This window comes from Vanessa tameamea, chromosome Z (genome assembly GCF_037043105.1).
Source record: "Vanessa tameamea isolate UH-Manoa-2023 chromosome Z, ilVanTame1 primary haplotype, whole genome shotgun sequence".
Lineage (NCBI taxonomy): Eukaryota > Metazoa > Arthropoda > Insecta > Lepidoptera > Nymphalidae > Vanessa > Vanessa tameamea.
The window spans coordinates 15,304,989-15,323,712 of record NC_087341.1 but is presented as its reverse complement, the minus strand read 5'-3'; the positions used below and the strand labels follow the sequence as shown (position 1 = coordinate 15,323,712).

The 18,724-nt window shown below is 30.0% G+C and overlaps 1 protein-coding gene across 5 annotated transcripts in view; it reads right to left on the bottom strand.

Annotated features, from left to right (window-relative positions):
• LOC113404143 (H(+)/Cl(-) exchange transporter 3) overlaps positions 1 to 18,724 on the bottom strand; it is a 29,437-nt gene that overhangs the window by 10,056 nt on the left and 657 nt on the right. Inside the window, exons 2-8 of one of the 5 annotated variants that reach the window (XM_026644930.2) lie at positions 18,442 to 18,516; positions 5,685 to 5,853; positions 5,152 to 5,184; positions 3,890 to 3,919; positions 1,546 to 1,685; positions 859 to 1,062; positions 227 to 377 (exon numbers count right to left, since the gene is read on the bottom strand). In XM_026644930.2, coding sequence (XP_026500715.1) covers positions 227 to 377; positions 859 to 1,062; positions 1,546 to 1,685; positions 3,890 to 3,919; positions 5,152 to 5,184; positions 5,685 to 5,853; positions 18,442 to 18,510 — 796 coding nt within the window. In that variant the 5' untranslated portion in view covers positions 18,511 to 18,516. Of the gene's footprint in view, positions 1 to 226; positions 378 to 858; positions 1,063 to 1,545; positions 1,686 to 3,889; positions 3,920 to 4,477; positions 4,572 to 5,151; positions 5,185 to 5,684; positions 5,854 to 9,112; positions 9,296 to 18,441; positions 18,517 to 18,724 lie in introns of those variants that run through there. The other 4 variants (XM_026644932.2, XM_026644931.2, XM_026644933.2 and 1 more) reach the window with 4 other exon arrangements.

Sequence of the window (18,724 nt, the reverse complement as noted above, 5' to 3'; positions counted from 1 at the left end):
CAAATTTTGCTTGTTTGTTTTAGTGTAGTGCGACACTATCAGATATATATAATCGAAGCTTATATAGATCAATCGCAGCTTAAACTTTTTATACGACCGTTTTACCATTATGTTCTAGTTATGTATATAGAAAAATTAATGCCATAATTATTTGTTGTAATGTAATTAAACTCATTTAAAATGAATACTTTAAACTTTATGAAATTAATAATAATATAAACAGTACCAGATCCACAGGCGTAGGGCGCGAACATCCGTACGAGAGAGGCTGAGAGAGCAGCGAAGAGCAGCGCCCAAACGATGTAGAACAAGTAACTGATGATGTAAGCTCCGGGACCGTCGCGAGACTCGCCGAACAGCTGAGGCCAGGTCATCCACTGTCCAGAGAATAGAGTGTGTAAAATTTTATTTTGAAATTTCCAATTGAATAGCATTTCAATTGGAGCAACAAGATATAAGAGACTTATTTATTTTCTTTGCATAATAGAGCGAAGCGAATATTCCAACTTTACCTTAGCAACATAACAATAATTCACAATTAATTTGATAGTACTTATGACGTATTTATAAAAAAAAATGCGTCGTTTCGAACTACTGGAAGTTGTATTTCATTTTCATTTATTGAAGTTGCTTCTCCATAATGTATTCCTTCGTCTGCTTTTTGTTTTATAATCTAAGATTACAAAAATCTTTTTCAGATTATTATATATATATCAGATATATAAAATAACATACTATATGTCGCAAACACGCCCTAGACACACACAAACCTGTACAGTGGGTTAAAAATACCCATTTGAGTTAATAATAAGGGTTATAAATACAATAAAAGGCACGGAAGAGATTTGATCATCTCACCTCAGAACAATTCCCATGATCGAAGGTAATTTCATCGTTGGACCAGCAGCACTGCTCCCTGTTGAACCAGAACGCTTGCGGGCAGATGCCGAACTTGAGGTCCGTCATCCATGACGCCCCAATATCTATGACACCAGCCACGACGCCCGTGCAGACACCAACGAGGAGCACGCACACCCATCCTGACCACGCGTCGTGAGCGCCCTTGAATTTAACCAATTATTCATCTTACTCCATACTTTTTTTGTCTATATTCAATATTTCATAGAAAAACATGCCATATTGGGAATTATAAGATATTTAACTACGAATTTAGAAACATTAATGCAAAATCTATATATTTTATAACGATATGCTTCGACCAATTATATATATTATAAAATTGAAATTCACATTTCACTTACTCAATGAGAAGAGACGCGTCGTGATGTACAAATTTTATCGAATAAATTTCATAAATATAACTGAGGTTACATATAATAAATAATAATACGAAAGCGAATCAACGAAATAAATCTCATAACAAGAAACGAAATACCATAATATTCAATAAAAGGAAAAATAAATATTTAAACACAAACAAACATGCCGCAGAATATTCACGATTTCTTTCAATTGACTTACGAATTTTATAATATATTGCAACAAGAACATCGCTAAATCCACTAGACACTCAATGTTAATTACTTTAATGAGATCCCATATCGAGTCCTGACGTTTCTTCACAATGTATCGGTGTCGCATCCGGTCACGCGCGATGTCCCGCTGCCAATCGATAGTGTGAAAATCATCGTACTGGCCGATTCCCGGGATTTCGTCCGTGTCGCCTGCAACATCCGATGCAATGCATTGCAATGCAAATGTTCGAAAACGTATCGAAAAATTGTATTTTAATTACATGAAAAACCTAACAGAATTAATTCTATATTAAGTTACAAATTTAACAAATGAAAATTAATCGGTTTTATTACCGATTGCGACTTTTCAGGTCAAACAGTTCTTGTGTCGTCATAGCGATCTCGACGACAATAAAAAGACCTAGACTTGTCTCCGGGTCGTTTAGTTAGCTTTTTTATTCAATATTGCCATAACAATTTTCGATCATGCGCGATGAGTTCTTGACTTGCTGTCTCTTTTATCTCCAATAAATCATATACAGTAAGATTAATGGTGAGAAAATAAACATTTCTTTACTCAAGGACTTTATCCTCTGTCTAATGTGTTAAATCTATGTGAACATTACTTTGGAATTCCAAAGGCTAGACTGTCGATTAATGCCATTGACAAAAAAACTAATTTAGCAATAATAAAAAAAAATAGATCTACTCTTATAATTTCTGAAAATATCTAAAAATTTTTTTATAAAAATAAGTATCTGAGACAAAAGCGCAAATGACGTGAAGCCGACGCGATGTGTATGTGTATCAATTTTAATAATTTCATCAATAATATTAAAACAGTGAATGAGAAATTGGTCCCATGGAAATTTTTTAAGCCATCAAGATTGTTCTGCAAGTCGTCCTGAAGGTTAGATATATTTATTTTGTTCTTGTATTATCTCTTTTGGACAGGATGTTTTTTTTTATTTCACAGCAATAAACCTTAACATTTTAAATGTATTTGTAAGGATTGCATTTGTTTAATAAGAATTAATCAATAGTGTTTTATGGATGATTTTGTACATTTTATGCAAAAGTATCCTGTAGTAAAAGGAAACATAGTTGTTTAATATAAAATGTAGAAACCTTGACTTTTAATTGAACAAGAAATTATTGTATTTACGTCATTTGAGATCCTCTTCAATTTAATAATTGTTTGAGTTAGTTTAATATCAAACATATTAATATACGTTATCAACAATTAATTCAAGCCCAATGTATGATAGCGAAACCCCAGAAATTTGTAAAAAATACTCAGAAACAAAATATTATATTATTTTCATATTCCATTTGAAAATATTTGATACCAATTTTTGTATCCTTTTTGTATAAATTATATAATCATATATATTTTATAATAATTGCAAATATTATGAATGACATTGCATATTGAGCGTAATTATGAATATCTATAGTAACAGAAAACACAGCATATGCAGCATGTTTCAGAGGAGGCTTTAGTATATAATACATGGCAGACAACATCTGCCAATGATTTTGCTTGCTATATATAATTACTAATGGTAATGGTTCTTTGATAGATATTAGTATTGTTAGTTTATAACTTGTACAAAATATCAACGAAAAGCAGATCTATCTGCTATATAACCTAACCGAACCCTTCCATAAATGTTTCTTTAATGTCTTCATAATGTCATTATACATTTAAATTGGTATCTAAAGATATTTCTTTTGTTACGTGTAGCTGAAATTATATATTATTTTTTTAAACACAAACTTGTATTACTACAAGTATTTAAAATGAGATATTTACCATGTTTTGAATTTTTATTTGTCTCATGAACAAGACATTCGTAGATAATGTCGAAATATTGCGCTCCACCAAATAAAAATATAGAACATGGTAAATATCCCGTTTTAAATACTTGTAGTAATAAAAATAACAACGTTAATTTAAAATCTTAAACAAACTTGTATGTTTTTGTACCATAACTTATTGCATTAATTTTAAACAGATGAATAGATCTTGTACATATAAATAAGGATTTTTTTTTGTATTTACCTTTTATTAAGAAAAACTAGAACAATAAAAAAAAATATTTTTTTTTTTTTCGTTCGTATCGTTTCGTCGCTATCCGAAAGAGAAAGAATACTTTTGAACGTCGGGTCACGTGATTGGCATTAGACTTAATAATTTTTTTTAATTTAGCTCCATAATGTAGATTTATTTTTCAATTTCTCACAATTTTTCATTAATATTATTAAAATATCAATGTTCTTTCTAGTTTACAACGTAACTTTGTTAAAACATTTATGAAATTTTTTAAAGACTCGTCGGATGTTTGATAATTAAATCTCCGTTTTTTAACAAAAATTAAACAATAAATTTGTATAAAAATTACAATACATACCTTGCATTCCGGAGAATATAACGGCGTCCCCTGTAAATGTTTTTTAAAAAGTTTAATTTAAGTTTCACCGTAAGGCACTACATTTCTTATTTAATGTGGAAGACATATTATTGCTTTCAGTTTGTATATTTTTACGTATTTCTCATAGTTTTAAACATAACATAAAACGTTTATTTAAATAGATAAGGCAATAGATAAGGCTTTGTTAGAGGAAGTATAAATTAAATGAACTAGTGGACTGTCGTATTCGATGAATGACGAGAGTACAAGCAATCAGCGAAATGTCACAGTCAAAATCATTCCGGGGTTACCATGCTTAAAAAAATAAAAACTACCATTCTGATTGTTAAGATCTTTGATATACGTGCAAATATAATAAGTGAAGTGTTTGAGGTGAACAAATTAAGATTTAACTTTATTTTACGTTTATTGAAGTTATTTTCACTAGTATAAGGTTTTCAATTTCTATGTTAAATATTGTTTAGAAAAACATTTATCCCTCATTTCTATTACGATACATTAACGATATATGTAAAGGGTAAAGCATTAAATTAATTAAATTTTACTACTAAATAATATTCATTTTACCTACATCACCGACAAGCAGTTCAGTATCATCAGTGTCAGTGTTTACTACTGAGGAATCCATTTCTTTAACGAGCACACAAGAACTTAGAACTAATTTCTGCACACGATTACATTAAATTACGTATCAAATATCTTATCTGGTTGATATGAAAATTTAAACTCTTATCAATATGATTTCACTATTTGTCATTCATATAGAAATAATCAATATTTTAATTAATTTTCGTACCCATATTTTCAAAGCATTTCGCAATATATATAGATTGTATAACCGCAACAAAATATACATATAAAGCAGTAGACTTTCAAGATTATTATTTGCAATAGCATCTTCTAAAGATAGTAATCAGTTTCAGGACCATATTATAATTTAAACTCCATTTTTTATCAATCTTATTCCTTGAACAAGCGTCCTTTTTTAATGTTTTAGTTAGAATTATTACTAATCAGGTGGTATAAATAAATATAATGTGGATTGTACTTTTCAATGGAATGATGCATTAACAGACCATAAAAACAGTTTGCTTTAGAGAATATTTCGATAGTAAATAGTTTAATTACTACAAATCACGTAATTTACAAAAGCGAACAGGACTAATAAGCTAGATATGAGAATGACTACATTTACTCATAGTGAGTTTGTGAAACTAACAATTATCCGGCTGGTCTCTTACCGGCTGACGAACTGAAGTACTGAGCGATGAATGCTTAAAAATAAGAAACAAAACATTTAATTTGCTTCTATTTCAGATTTACATAGTCGACTAGTTAATGTACTACTATGAGAATACTTATTAATCTTTATTCAATAAAGGTATTTTTTTTATAAATATTATTAAAATACCTTAATATGAATTGCAATATTTTTTTATTACTTAGCATTTTTAATGTAGCAGCTATTTATGAAGATAAATGTATGCATAGGCATCATTTCTTTTATTTAACTAAATGTGCTAATTCAATTGTACATAATCTTTAAACTTAACAGTGACTAAACTACACTAACACTTATGTTTATTCTCAAACCAAACATCAAAAAGGGATAACAATAATTTTAGTACAGTCAAATTAGTTTAATTTAATGATTCTGTACAATAGAGTCAGTACCAGTTTCTTAAATTTGAATATTTAAAGAAAGAAAGAAAATTATTTGAGTGCTTGACTGAGTCTTGAGTGGTAATTAATAGTAACATCTGATAATACTTACAGTTTGCACTTGCGTTGCTGTTCCTACCGCTGTGTTCGTATAGTTGGAAAGTCCCGTGGTTGGTAGGAGTAGAACTTGAATCCGCCGCCCGATGCGGCCCAGGTGTTATATCTACCATGTCATCATCTGTTGACGTATGAGCGCCACGCCCGTTGCTTGTATTTGTACCCTGAACAGACATATTTTTTATCTACAGCAAACTAGAAACCAAATTTATCTTAACTATCGTTTATTTCATCGCAAACTATTACACACAAGAGTATATAGTGTTAAGACTTCGTAGCCGTTATAATCTACTAAAATAGTAGTTTTTAAAAATAATGAATCACTTAATCGCTTTTATTAAATGAATACCCGAATGATAACATAAACCTACTTGTCGTAAAACAAACAAATGTCATACCCATATATATTGATGTTACGGAAATAATTTAGGGCCAAGAAAAAACTTTAAAAAAAAAGTAGAAAATAACAATTCACAAAAGTAACTAGCACGTAAAAATAAATCAGGATATTTTGAAGAAAATCAAGTTGTGTTCAATACGTTAAGCAGTCTATTTTCATTGAAATGTAAAAGAAGATAGGTAAGAACTTCTCCTCTATAGTTACTCACTCAAATGAAAACGACATATCTATTCTACATTCGGTTTTCTTGGAATGCTACTTTGAAAGAGTTTTGCTCTTATTTTAAGTTATTTAAAGTGTTTCTTACTTTACTTTAAACAGCCTTGTTGGTGAATATTTGTCTTGACTAATTAAAATAAAATTCAGTAACTTGAATATTTAGTTTCAATTAAAATCGACTTTTTTTTTTGTACAACTACAACCAGAGGCGGCCTAAAGCGTGGATAACGTGGGCCACCGCCCGTGGCATTGTGATGAAAGGAGCCTAGCGCCCCCTTCCCTAAAGGGGCCTTCAAAGTTAAGGGTAAAACTACCTGTTTAAATAATATATTTTGTAAAATAAGAAAATAATATCAAAGTGTTTCATCTCGATTTAAGTGTACTTATTTATAATATATATTTGCATTGTATTAAACTAATATGGTCCATTGAAAAAAAAGGTCACCCACGTCTGGGTTTCTGGTTTACTGAAATGGACTAATACAACCCTGATATTGCTTACTAATATTGCTCACATCAAAGTTTATAATTGTTTGATGTTTTTTTTCTTTATCATTTTTGTAATAAAATGTTAAACTTTGAAACAATTTAAAATATAATGAATGAAATTTATAAACGAAAAGAAAAAAATTCGGAAATACGTTTTTGCAGTGTACAAAATATCTACTATTAGCTTATTGTTTCAAACAAGACATCTCAGTCTTGTTTCCTTTTAGAACCACTCAATGCTGTGCATTCAATAAGTGCAAATTGAGAATAAATCAAATAGATTTAAGCCTCGACTAACAGCATTTAAAATTATTGCAGAATTCCCTATAATTTTCTCGACAATTCACTATGATTCCATTAATTTATTTGTTTAAGAGTCACTTTCAAAAGAATTCCAATAAAGCCAAATACTATTTGAACTTGTTAATTACTGCCACTTTAATTACTTACCATGTCACACAAATAAATATTCTATACATTTTCAAAGATATTGTTTTAATAGACTGGAATGAAAAAATATTTTTTAACATATATGTTATATCAAATGTAATACGACGTGCGCCCAAACATACAAGCCGCTGGAGATAAGTTTCTTTTTCAATTTAATGAGTAGGTACTACGTCTGTGCTCATCAAATACAGTATATATTCATTCGTCACCATAAACGCTAACGTTCCAATTTATAAAAAGATAACGTTAGCTCACAAAACAATTTCAAAGTAAAATTATTCGGTTTAAAATATTTTCAATTCATCAAATATATTCATCGATAAAATCAGGTCACATTCTCGGTGGTAAGTGCGAGTCCAAGGATTTATAACATTTTAATGTGGTGATATTAGAAACGGCTGGCGCACAGAAACTAATAAGGAAAAATCAAAATTAGAAAGCCTCAGATACAAATATTGTTCACCTGGACAATCCTGATGACAAGCCTAACGATAAATTATTACTTACTAGCCGTGTACCCGATGGTGCATCCCATCGGAGGCATAATACGACCCACCCACCAACTTCACACTCACTCATTGACTTTCATATTTCTAACATCAGAAATGACGAATTTAAATACAGACTTACATCCTCTATTGAACCTCCTTAGGAGATTAATTTTGAAAAATCCTACCACCTATTGTTTTATATTTTCCAGACCCCAATATTTCGATTTACCATTGAAAACATAAGCTAATCATGACAGAAATCCACAATTGGTGGATTTTCTCCGTTACGGCTCATCGACAAAAGAATTTTCATCGAGATTGGTGTGGATACCGATTTTAAAATAAATCATTTGTAATCCTCTTTGTGTACAGGCGTATTAATTAAATAGCTACCTGGATTCTCGCCAATTATACGCAAGTAGTTTTTAAATGAATATTTACAGATACGTAGTTTAATCTACTTACAATGAAATGTAAATAATTTATTCTTGTTTAATATGTTCAAACTGAGTAGTTACAGTTTATTATCGATGTTTTTCGGAAGAATTTTCTTTGGAGTTTTATGTTTTAATCTTTTAAAATGACTATACAAAAGCATTCGTGGTAGACATATTAGATTTAAATATATTAAAATTTTATGGAAAAAAGAGAAAATTGACAGAAAGACGAAAAATCATTAAAAATTTAATTTGATTTGTGCATCTTTACATGTTATTACGTAATAATTTTAAATGTTTGAATACACTTACTTTATTGATATATGATTACATTTTTCGTTTTTCATGAATATAATATTGAGGAATTTGAATTTACTTTAGAATTGACGCATTTAAAAAAGATTTTCTTTTGTTATATAATTATTTAAGTGATTGTATTTGATTCTACCAGGAGATGGCCTCGAGGGCTTTTTCTTCACGGATAGAAGTTAAGTCGATTTAATCAAGTTATGTTGAAATTTGCACAATTAAGTTTAAAAATAAATATCAAGCAATATTTAACTTTTCTTTATATATTTTTAATTAAAGTTACATTAAAAATATTAACTTTCGTATAAATAATTTTGTTTCGTGTAATTGATCACCATCAGAAAAAAAATATACCTACCTATGAGGGATTATGCACGGTAACTACGTCAGTCATCGTTCATCTTTCAATTCGAATTATTTAATATTCTAATTAATATATTTTTATTTATTCTGATAATGTTTAAATTTCATCATATTATTATTTAAATAATGACAATTTATTTATTTTTCTAAATTATATTATTACAAAGCAGTAAGCAGACATTAATCCTTAACGCCGAATTACGTAAATGCTTTATACACATTCTATAATATCAAAGGAAGCACCCTACGGGCTCACCATACTCACATCTCAATGCGCATTTCCAGAATTTTCTCGACCTTTATTCACTACAATCACATAACTGCATCCTTTCATAAATAACTCAAGTGTCGTTCATAGGAGTCAGGAAATAATTTATGTTTTGGAACCGCTTAGCACTGGTATGTTCGTTAACTGGGCACAATGTTCACCCGACTGAACGTTATACCGAAAGCGAAAAATCGATAAAACAAGGTTTCATCTTTCGCCACACCGACTAGTGATGTTGAGTGTACAACATAAGATATCGAGTATAAATATCGATGAACAGGGATTGTAAAAAAACGGTTAAATATGATTACTTTTAAACTATTATTATACATCATTTTTTAGTAGATAATATATAATAATAATAATCTAAACATGTCTCACGAAATCGGATGATATGGATGAGTCATATACACAATAAATCAATTTTCTAAAGATTTAACGATTCATTAATAGTTCGAAATGGAATAAAATATGTTATACGAGCCTAGAAAGCCACGTCAACGTTTTATAATGTTTTTAAAAATATCTGATCAATCAAAAATCGATTTCATTCGACGGTTTTTTAAAATAGATAACATTGTTTGTATATGCTTAAAAATCGAAATAATCGTAACAAGTACATATTAGATAAAAAAAAAAATTTTTTTTTAATATATATAGAAATAAATTTGCATTAAGTATAGAATTAATGGCGAATAAAAACATAATATATATAAACACTGAAACATATATGACGTATGTAGACATCTTGTCAATAAACGTGGGGCGTGCCTGAGTGCGTTTCATAAGGCCGTCTTACGGGTCGAGGTACCTGCCATACATCAAACATGACTTGTCAGTTTAATGTATGGCTTACTAGTTACATATAACGATAAGTATTAGGCGTTATGCGTCCGGCAAAAGCTGTTATATATCTATGACGCACCCGACATATTCGGTTCGGGCAACAGTCAACTTCAGTGTCATTAAGTACAATAATTATATGGCTTCCCACGATTTATTTGTAATAAAAATATACTTAGTTCCTAAAATGTTACTACTACTTTTAATAAATTGATGATTAGTAGCTAGATATTTCTTTAAGGGATACAAAATGTATTTTTTTTTTATATTACAATAACAAAATTATCTTGTGAATTATTTTATAATTTATTGTGATGAAAAATATAATTTAATTACTATAATGGATTTTTGCTTTATTATTTACAAAAATAACCAAACATTGTAACCTTTAGAAGAGTGCAAATATACTTAAAGTAAAAAATATTCATACGTCACTTGTTTTCGAAAATAGATCAGCGTCAATCACATTTCAGATAAAGCTCTAAACAATCCGATATAATTTCTGGAATCTAACGGTATTAATGAACAGATACTTATAAAGCAAAATCAAAATAGCATTTCAATGCAACTTTCAAACCAATGAGGAAATTACTAAGCAAGCTTCATTCACAAATATTTAGAGTTCGATGTATCAAATAGTTGAGTGTAAAATTAGAGATACATAACTCTCAGAGTAATAAATAAAGTAAATAAATAATGGCTCGTATTAGACACCTATTAAGTTTACAGGAAGACAAAATTAAAAATGGTTTTTGTTATGAATAAACAGAAAAAAACAGTATGGATGACGTTTATTTTTTAGAAGGAACAATCGCTAAGTTTAATTATATCACACGATGTAAATCACATCGGTATCCCCATAAAAGACAATACCTATGATGTGAACCGAATAATAATTATCAATCAAAAATTCGAACATCAAGTAGATCATTAGTTAGATTGCTTTTCTTCTATCGATAATAGAAAAAATCTTAGGTTCGTAATTCGTGAAATTGTTAAATCCAATGTGTTTATACAGTTGGATTTAACAATTACGATTGTTAATAAACCAGTTTTGTTCGAAAGGATTTAATATTCAGTAATTAATACAGATTACGGAGATACAAATACGAATATATTTATATTACAATGTTTTTTAATTAAATACTTTCTCTGAATATATTTAAATTGTTCGAAATACCGTTACGTATTGTCTTATTTCGAATATCCGACAGTTACATTATTACGGATAAATACGGTTCGATATTTAAAGTATAGGCTAAGCGCTGTTATAAATTTGTAAATCTAAATTGTGTGTTGATCAGATGGATAATTTAAGATTTAGATAGTGTAGACGATTTACTACTGTGTGCTCCATGCGAACAGTTACCAGGAGCTAAATAATTGCAGAATTGTTAGCAACTCAACGAAACCAGGCCACAATATCCGTCTCGTATCAACACTTGAAATCGAATCAGTGTAATAGCTTTGTGTTGAATTTGCAATCATCGTCATCGGTTTAAGCCCAAATCTATACACCGTTGGTCACAGCGTACTCTGTCTTGCACACCTTACATCTTTAATTAATAATTAAATCTAATCGTCCCGACTTCGCACGGGTAGAATATGGTTTTACTTAAAACATTCATATCGTAAAACAATTGTTTTGGTAAAGTTTCCAATCGGACATCCAACCATTCAATATCTTCAACAAACATCGTCAAATTTCAGCAAACTTACGACAAACCTAAACGAATTACAAACAAACCCACATCTAAACGTTCCTAATGAATCACTCCGTATGAAATCGTTTCGAACAAACTGAATTCAGATAAACCGACAAACAGACACAGCAGGGGGAAATTGTTTTATAACATGTAGTTCGCAGAAGGTCGCAGATTTAAATTCAGACTAGAAACAATGCGGCTTTTCAAGTGCTAACTTTGTATTGAAATGAACGCTTCGTCCCAACTTCGAAAATAAATTATATAACCCGCAGCTGTGATTACCTCTTTGAACTTCGAAAAGTTCACACAAAAAGCCGGACAATACTAAAATACGTTTTGCACCGGCAAGGGAATGCGTGCTGAGTATAGGGAGAAAATAATAAATAAAGTACCTACCCTTAGTTTAGAAACAAATACTCGAGTTAAAAATAAAATATATCATGCTCAAACAACATTCGTACTAAATTTAATGGACGACAAATATCAGATCAACAGCATACTTCCATAATAATCCTAGATAATTGTATATTGAAATTGTATCAATCAAATATCCAAATAAACAATATTTAATCAATGGATTTTGGAAACTGTCATCATATTGCCAAATAGATTGCATGCGAATGAATTTGATATCCCATAAGCCGGCCGCAGGGTTTTGGTGGACATACCTACAAACAAGAAGGACTATGATTTATGTTTTACTAAATGTGCCCGTGACATCGTGCACGTTTGGATTTAACAAAAAAGTTATTGTTGTAGCTTAAATTACTCCTTATCCTATCTGCATTCTGCCAGTGAAAGTCTTATCAAACTCGGTCCAGCCGTTCCAGAGATTAGCCGGAATAGAGAGACAGACAGACAAAAATTGAAAAAATAATATTTTAGTAATATATATGTACCGTGTCTACATATGCATTTAGTAAAAAGCGGTTTTTTTAATATTACAAATAGACATTCCAATTTTATTAAATGTATACATTTGATTTATTTGTATTTTAGCCTGAATCTGAATGTATTACTTTTAAGTCCCTTATTTTAAAGGAATTTCTTTAAATGATTTTTTTAAGTAATTTTTATCGATTTTCTACTTAAAATTATGAGTTAATGACCGAAAGTAATATATCTAAAAGCCCAGTATTTATTAAAAAAAATAGTTTCGTTCGACAACGGAACCTTAAAGTACAAGGTGTAACGATCCTTTTCTATAAATGTTTACATACACATTTGCTAGCTGAGTTTGCGTTTTTTTTTAAGATTGATGCAATCATAGTTTATAAAATATATATATTTTTTTTAAGTTAAATGAATTATTGTTTGACAAAAACGTGTCAAATAGTAATTAATTATTTCGTGCTTTTAGAATAATAGTTCCCTAGTATAGTGTTACTTATTATTTGAATGTAAATAACAACGTCTTGGGATAGACAACTCAATGAAACAGCTGATAATAACAAATTCAGAGCACAACTTTGCCTATATATTTCTATCACTCCTAATTGTTCTTTACCTTTCGGAGAAGAAGAGGAAACGCTATATATGATATAGTTAACATATATTTCCTGTCAAGCTTTCTTTCGTATGTAAAATCAACGGTGACAGAAAGAAAGAAATGAACTCTGTTTAAAGTGAGAAATTCTCGTTCATAGATCTGTAAACAAACATTTAAAATTATATTTTAAAATAAGAATTAACTTTATTGACATCACTAAAGTCGTTTACAACATAAATTAAGTGTATTTTACGCGTTTAATAACATTACGAGGTGCAACTGTATCGACGACGAGAGTTAACGTCTATTCACCGCAAATATGAACTTAATCGCATTAACTGTAACACGAACGCTCACAGCCAACACAAATCTGTCAATACAAAATTAATTCTCCATAATATAGCATAAAGTCTATTTTGCTGTGTTAGAAAAAATATTAAGTTTAATAATACATTTTTTAGAACAAGATAAGACAACAATACATTTTGTAGCGCAAATGATTTACAACCACGTGAAGTAATTATTGACTATCGTTTAATATTTAAAAACATGCATAGTTTCGATTAAGATCGATTTCATAATTTACATAGATAAACTCGTTAAAACTCTACCGAAGCTGGTAGTTGACGTTGAGGAAAACATTTTAAAATGTCTACTATTAACAGTTGAGGTAAATGTTGTAGTTTAGGATTTATTTGGAACATTTATTTAGACATATCTTAGATTTAATTACGTTTATCAGGAAAACAAATGATACTCTATAGTTTTTACCCACTGGATTGAGTCAGTCAGCTAGAATAGAGTATTATACTCTCTGGTCCATAAACGATCTCTAATCAAAAAATTAGTTGATCCATTGCTACATTGGTGCCAAATAAACATATCCTCCCATATATGTCTATATAAACATTCTATTTTAAATTATGTATAACATAAAAACAAACTATAATGATAGAAAAAGTGTTGCACAACGATAGTGGTACCTGCTTTAAAGAACATAGTTGTGCACAGTAACATCTACTGCGCAGATGGCTACTCTCGTTAAAGAACGGCCATATGTAGTCAGTATTTAAATACTGACTATAGATGGCCTGATACTATACATGTCACCCTGTAATTAAACAAATAGTGTTTATAATTAACAGTTACAAATACCTTAAATATTTTTATCCAGAGCTAATCAGCAATATTCCATTAACGATGTCCAACCCAAACGATATGCAGTTTATTGGACCAATAATTATAAGGGTCCCTAAATACTTTAAATAAGGTTTAAATCCTCCTCGTTGTATTATTTCGCACTTGGCTATGCAATTGCACATTGATGCAATAATCGACTTGACAGCGGATGGAGTTGAATACGGCCAATTGACTGTTATTCACTTGAATCTTTCATCGACATTATTTGACAATAGGATTTATACAGCGCATTGCCAATGTTACACAAAGCTGTTAACTGCAACCCTGCATCTAGCAGTAACAACAAGTCAGAAAAATAAATACATTTCGTAACTAGTTATTTTCGCCCTGCCCGCTATTGTGAAGTCACGATGATTTCAAAGTTATTCCTATTAAGTAATTAAAACTTTTTTTGTTTTAACCACGCAACAGAAGTTGGTCACGAGAGTTTGTATATGGTATGAGCTTGGACTAGAGATGCCATTTTAACTCTTTAATTACTGTGAACTCAAACACGGCCATATTTGTAATCTTTATTACGTTTAATTATAATTAAACATTTATTATAAAAATAAAGGTATTATAATAATATTTAGATATATATTCAATAAAAAATTTTAAATGCAACAAGGTCACGCAAAAGATGTTATGCAAATTAAACTTGAGAAAACTTTACTAATACAACCGCATAATAAAATTGTTGTTTGTTATACGACAATTAGAGTTCTATTATGTAGAAAAGTTGAATATAAACTGACTGACTGACTAGAAATAATAATTTAAGCGGTAATGCGTTTGTTACAAAAATTTACTACATCAAGTTCAAAACTGAAGAGCTCCCAAGTATAACAATTAAAGCATGTATGAGTAATCATTTTTTGCATAAAAAAACCATTCATCATCATCAAAATCAGAACCCCAAATTTGGTATTTTACATAAGTTCACGTTGCCCGGCGCGAATGCCTTTGGATTATAAATCGGATTCGTTACTGTAATAAGAAATATATTTATAAAAATATCGAGAACCGACAATACAAAAGAACACGCAGAACAATATCTCCGAGATCCTCAAACTCGATATTCTCAATAGAAGTTTTACTCGTATGGCTTTGCAAATTATATAAAAATAGTGTAAAACTCAATAAACTTTGGGTTTCGATTTCCATCCACGCAACTTATCTTTTATACTAGTATTTTATTTTTATTGCTAACATTTCCTAACAGCATTTAGGTATTTCTCGCTTTAAAAGTATTAAATGTCATTTACTCATAAGCCGTACCATTTGTAAACCTTCACGTTCTTTTTGATACTTTACGTTTTATTGAATGTATGTATAAGGTATTTTTTTAAATTATATATTAGAAATAATATTAATATAAAACTTATTGGGCTATTAGCTATAATATAAAGACACAATGATTCATAGTAATTAAAAAAAGGGATAATATTATCTCTTACTCTATGTTTTATACATAATAATTTTGAATATTAATATATGATCTTGCTATCTCTTAAACCTGTCTGGGCACGTTGCGCCATCTTTGCATCATGCATATTAATAACTGTACAGTGCAATGTCACATTCACACGTTCAATCATGGACTCTCTCAAGGACCGTATTTCCTCTGGACTAGCTCGCGAGTTGGACACGTACCTCTCAATTACGGTGCTGTCATCGGCGTAGCTACTAATACCGGGTTTTAAAAGACCGTTTATGTGCAACAGAAACAAGGTCGCATAGAGAACAGATCCCTGAGGTACCCCAGCATTGATTGCCATTAGGTCGGAAGAGCAGCCATCCAAGACAACTCGAATCGACCGTTCCCTCAGGAAGTCACATATCCAGTCGCAGAGATCAGTAGGTATGCCTTATGCTGGAAGCTTACTAAGTAGTGCCTCGTGCCAGACCCGGTCAAAGGCCTTTGAGATGTCTAATGAAACGGCTATTGCTTCACCGTGATCCTCCAAGGCCTCGCTCCAAAGGTGGGTGGCATATATTAGCATATCTCCGGTCGAGCGTCCCCTGCGAAAACCATATTGGTTATCACTAAGGAGCTCGTTTGCTTCAAGATATGTCAGGAGACGATTATTCAAAATACGCTCCATAATCTTACAGATTATAGAGGTGTTCGCGACAGGTCTGTAATTGGCTGGGTCTGCACGGCTTCCTTTTTTGGGAATAGGCTGAACATTAGCAAGCTTCCAGGAACTCGGAACTTTACCAGTTTCTAGAGAGAGAGTTGGTATAAGCGAGTCAGAACAGGAGACAACTCGGGTGCACAACACTTCAGTAGATTATAAGTCCAATCATTTGGTAGTTTTCCTGGTTTTTGATATTTACTATGTCACTGTTTATTATTATTTATTTTTTTTATAAATAGGACGCTTTATAATACGTGGTCAACACTAATGCCCTAAGACGTTGGCGCTGTACGAAATAATCACTAATCCCTATTCGCACCCTTCGATCCAGAAGAAAACAATACTATGTACTGCTGTTTGGCGGTAAGATATGTGTATATTATGTGAATGAATGGGTGGTACCCACGCAGACGTTTTGCATAAAACCCTACCACTAATCGTCTGTAACTATCCTGTCCTGTAATGTAACTATGTCATGAACTTTATAATGTACTGTTAATCGATAATGTTATTTTTTTGAGAATATATTCCATTTGTTTTCGTCAATTATGGTCTTATGGTCGATGTGTACAGATGTTAATAAAGACGAGGTTTATAATCGGATTTGTTCATAGCAATTAATGCAAAAAACAGTTTCAGTCCATCACAATTCCCAAAATAAATGTTTTGTTTTTTAATTTAATATTATATATATCAAACTTATAACTATGTAAATCTAAATAGGTAATTAGGTTTTCGATATATATATAATTATAAGTATTATAATATAGTTATTTAATATTATAAGTACAATTCACATGTTATTTGTTTTGTCCCAAAGATAAATAATTTTATTTTACTTCTTCAGGCTTAAACGAAATTTGAAAAATAGGAAACTTTTTTTATATTTATCCCTAGAGGGGGTATAAGTGTGACTGTTTGTGTTATATTGGTAAAGTTTTATAAATATCGCACAAGTTCAGCTAGTATTGTTATAACATTAACTATATCTTCTTTTTTTTTGTAATTTTGTTATTTTTTCTTAGGCTATTCTAATTATTGGTACACAATAATTTAATTTTATGAATTAATTGAAATTATTGTGTACCAATGGCTCATCTCACCAGGCAACACAGCAACATTGGTCTTTTACTTATAAACAGAAGCCTAAAGACCAACTTCCCTATTTATAACTTAAAAATGACAAACTTTCATAAAAAGTTTCATCCTAAGTTTCACCCTTTTAGGTGTTGAATTTAAAAATGATAATTAACATCAGACTTTAACTTATCAATACAAGCCAAAATACAGTATTTTATTCTCTACCATCAGAAAACTGCTTAGGAGATGACTTTTACAAAATCCTTCCTGAGTGCTCACCTACATTCCATAAGGAATTCATGTACAAAAATAAATACTGACTACTACTACTACAATCAAAACATTCAAATGGCTCATTTGGTCATCGGCCAACCTGTATGATAAGCTTTTATTTATATTAAAGAATATTTAGTTTATATTATATGTATTAAAGAATATTTTTATTTTGATAACAGTTACAATTTCCAAACTTCATCTTGTTAAACACACCAGCTTGGGCTGTACATAGTGAATCAGTCATTTTAAAATTTTTTTTAGTAGATTTGTTAATTTCGTTTCTTAAATATCACTTTTAATAAATATATTATACAAGGTCAATTTAAAATTAATTTTGTTTCTTTGGTTCAAAAATGTCGATCAAATTATTGTTTTAATTTAAGACTCAATAACAACTTTAATTAAAGTCAATATTAAAAATATATAAATAATTAAATGTTATGTAATATTATTTAATTGATTAATATTATATTTAATGACTGATTTTTGAAGTATTTTACTGCTTGATTAAAAATTTCATTAATACAAATTATAGTATAATTATATATAATTTGCTTTTCGATTGATTTATAAGTTGAAAAAAAATCTTATTTCAGTTTTTGTTTTTACCTTTTTGTAGACAGATTGATATGTAGTACCCATTTTTGATACGGAGGACTTGAGAGGGAATCGCTCCATATTTTTCTGAAAGAATATTACATAACAATGATTACATATTTATGAAACATAATTACATTACATGAATATTTAATGAAAATGAAATAAAAATAAACATTATAAAAATTGACTTTTGTTACATAGGATAATGAAAAAATATTGCAGATATAATATCAGTATAATACTCTATCTAGAGATAATCTAGAGATCATCTTATATTTTTGTACTGTAATAA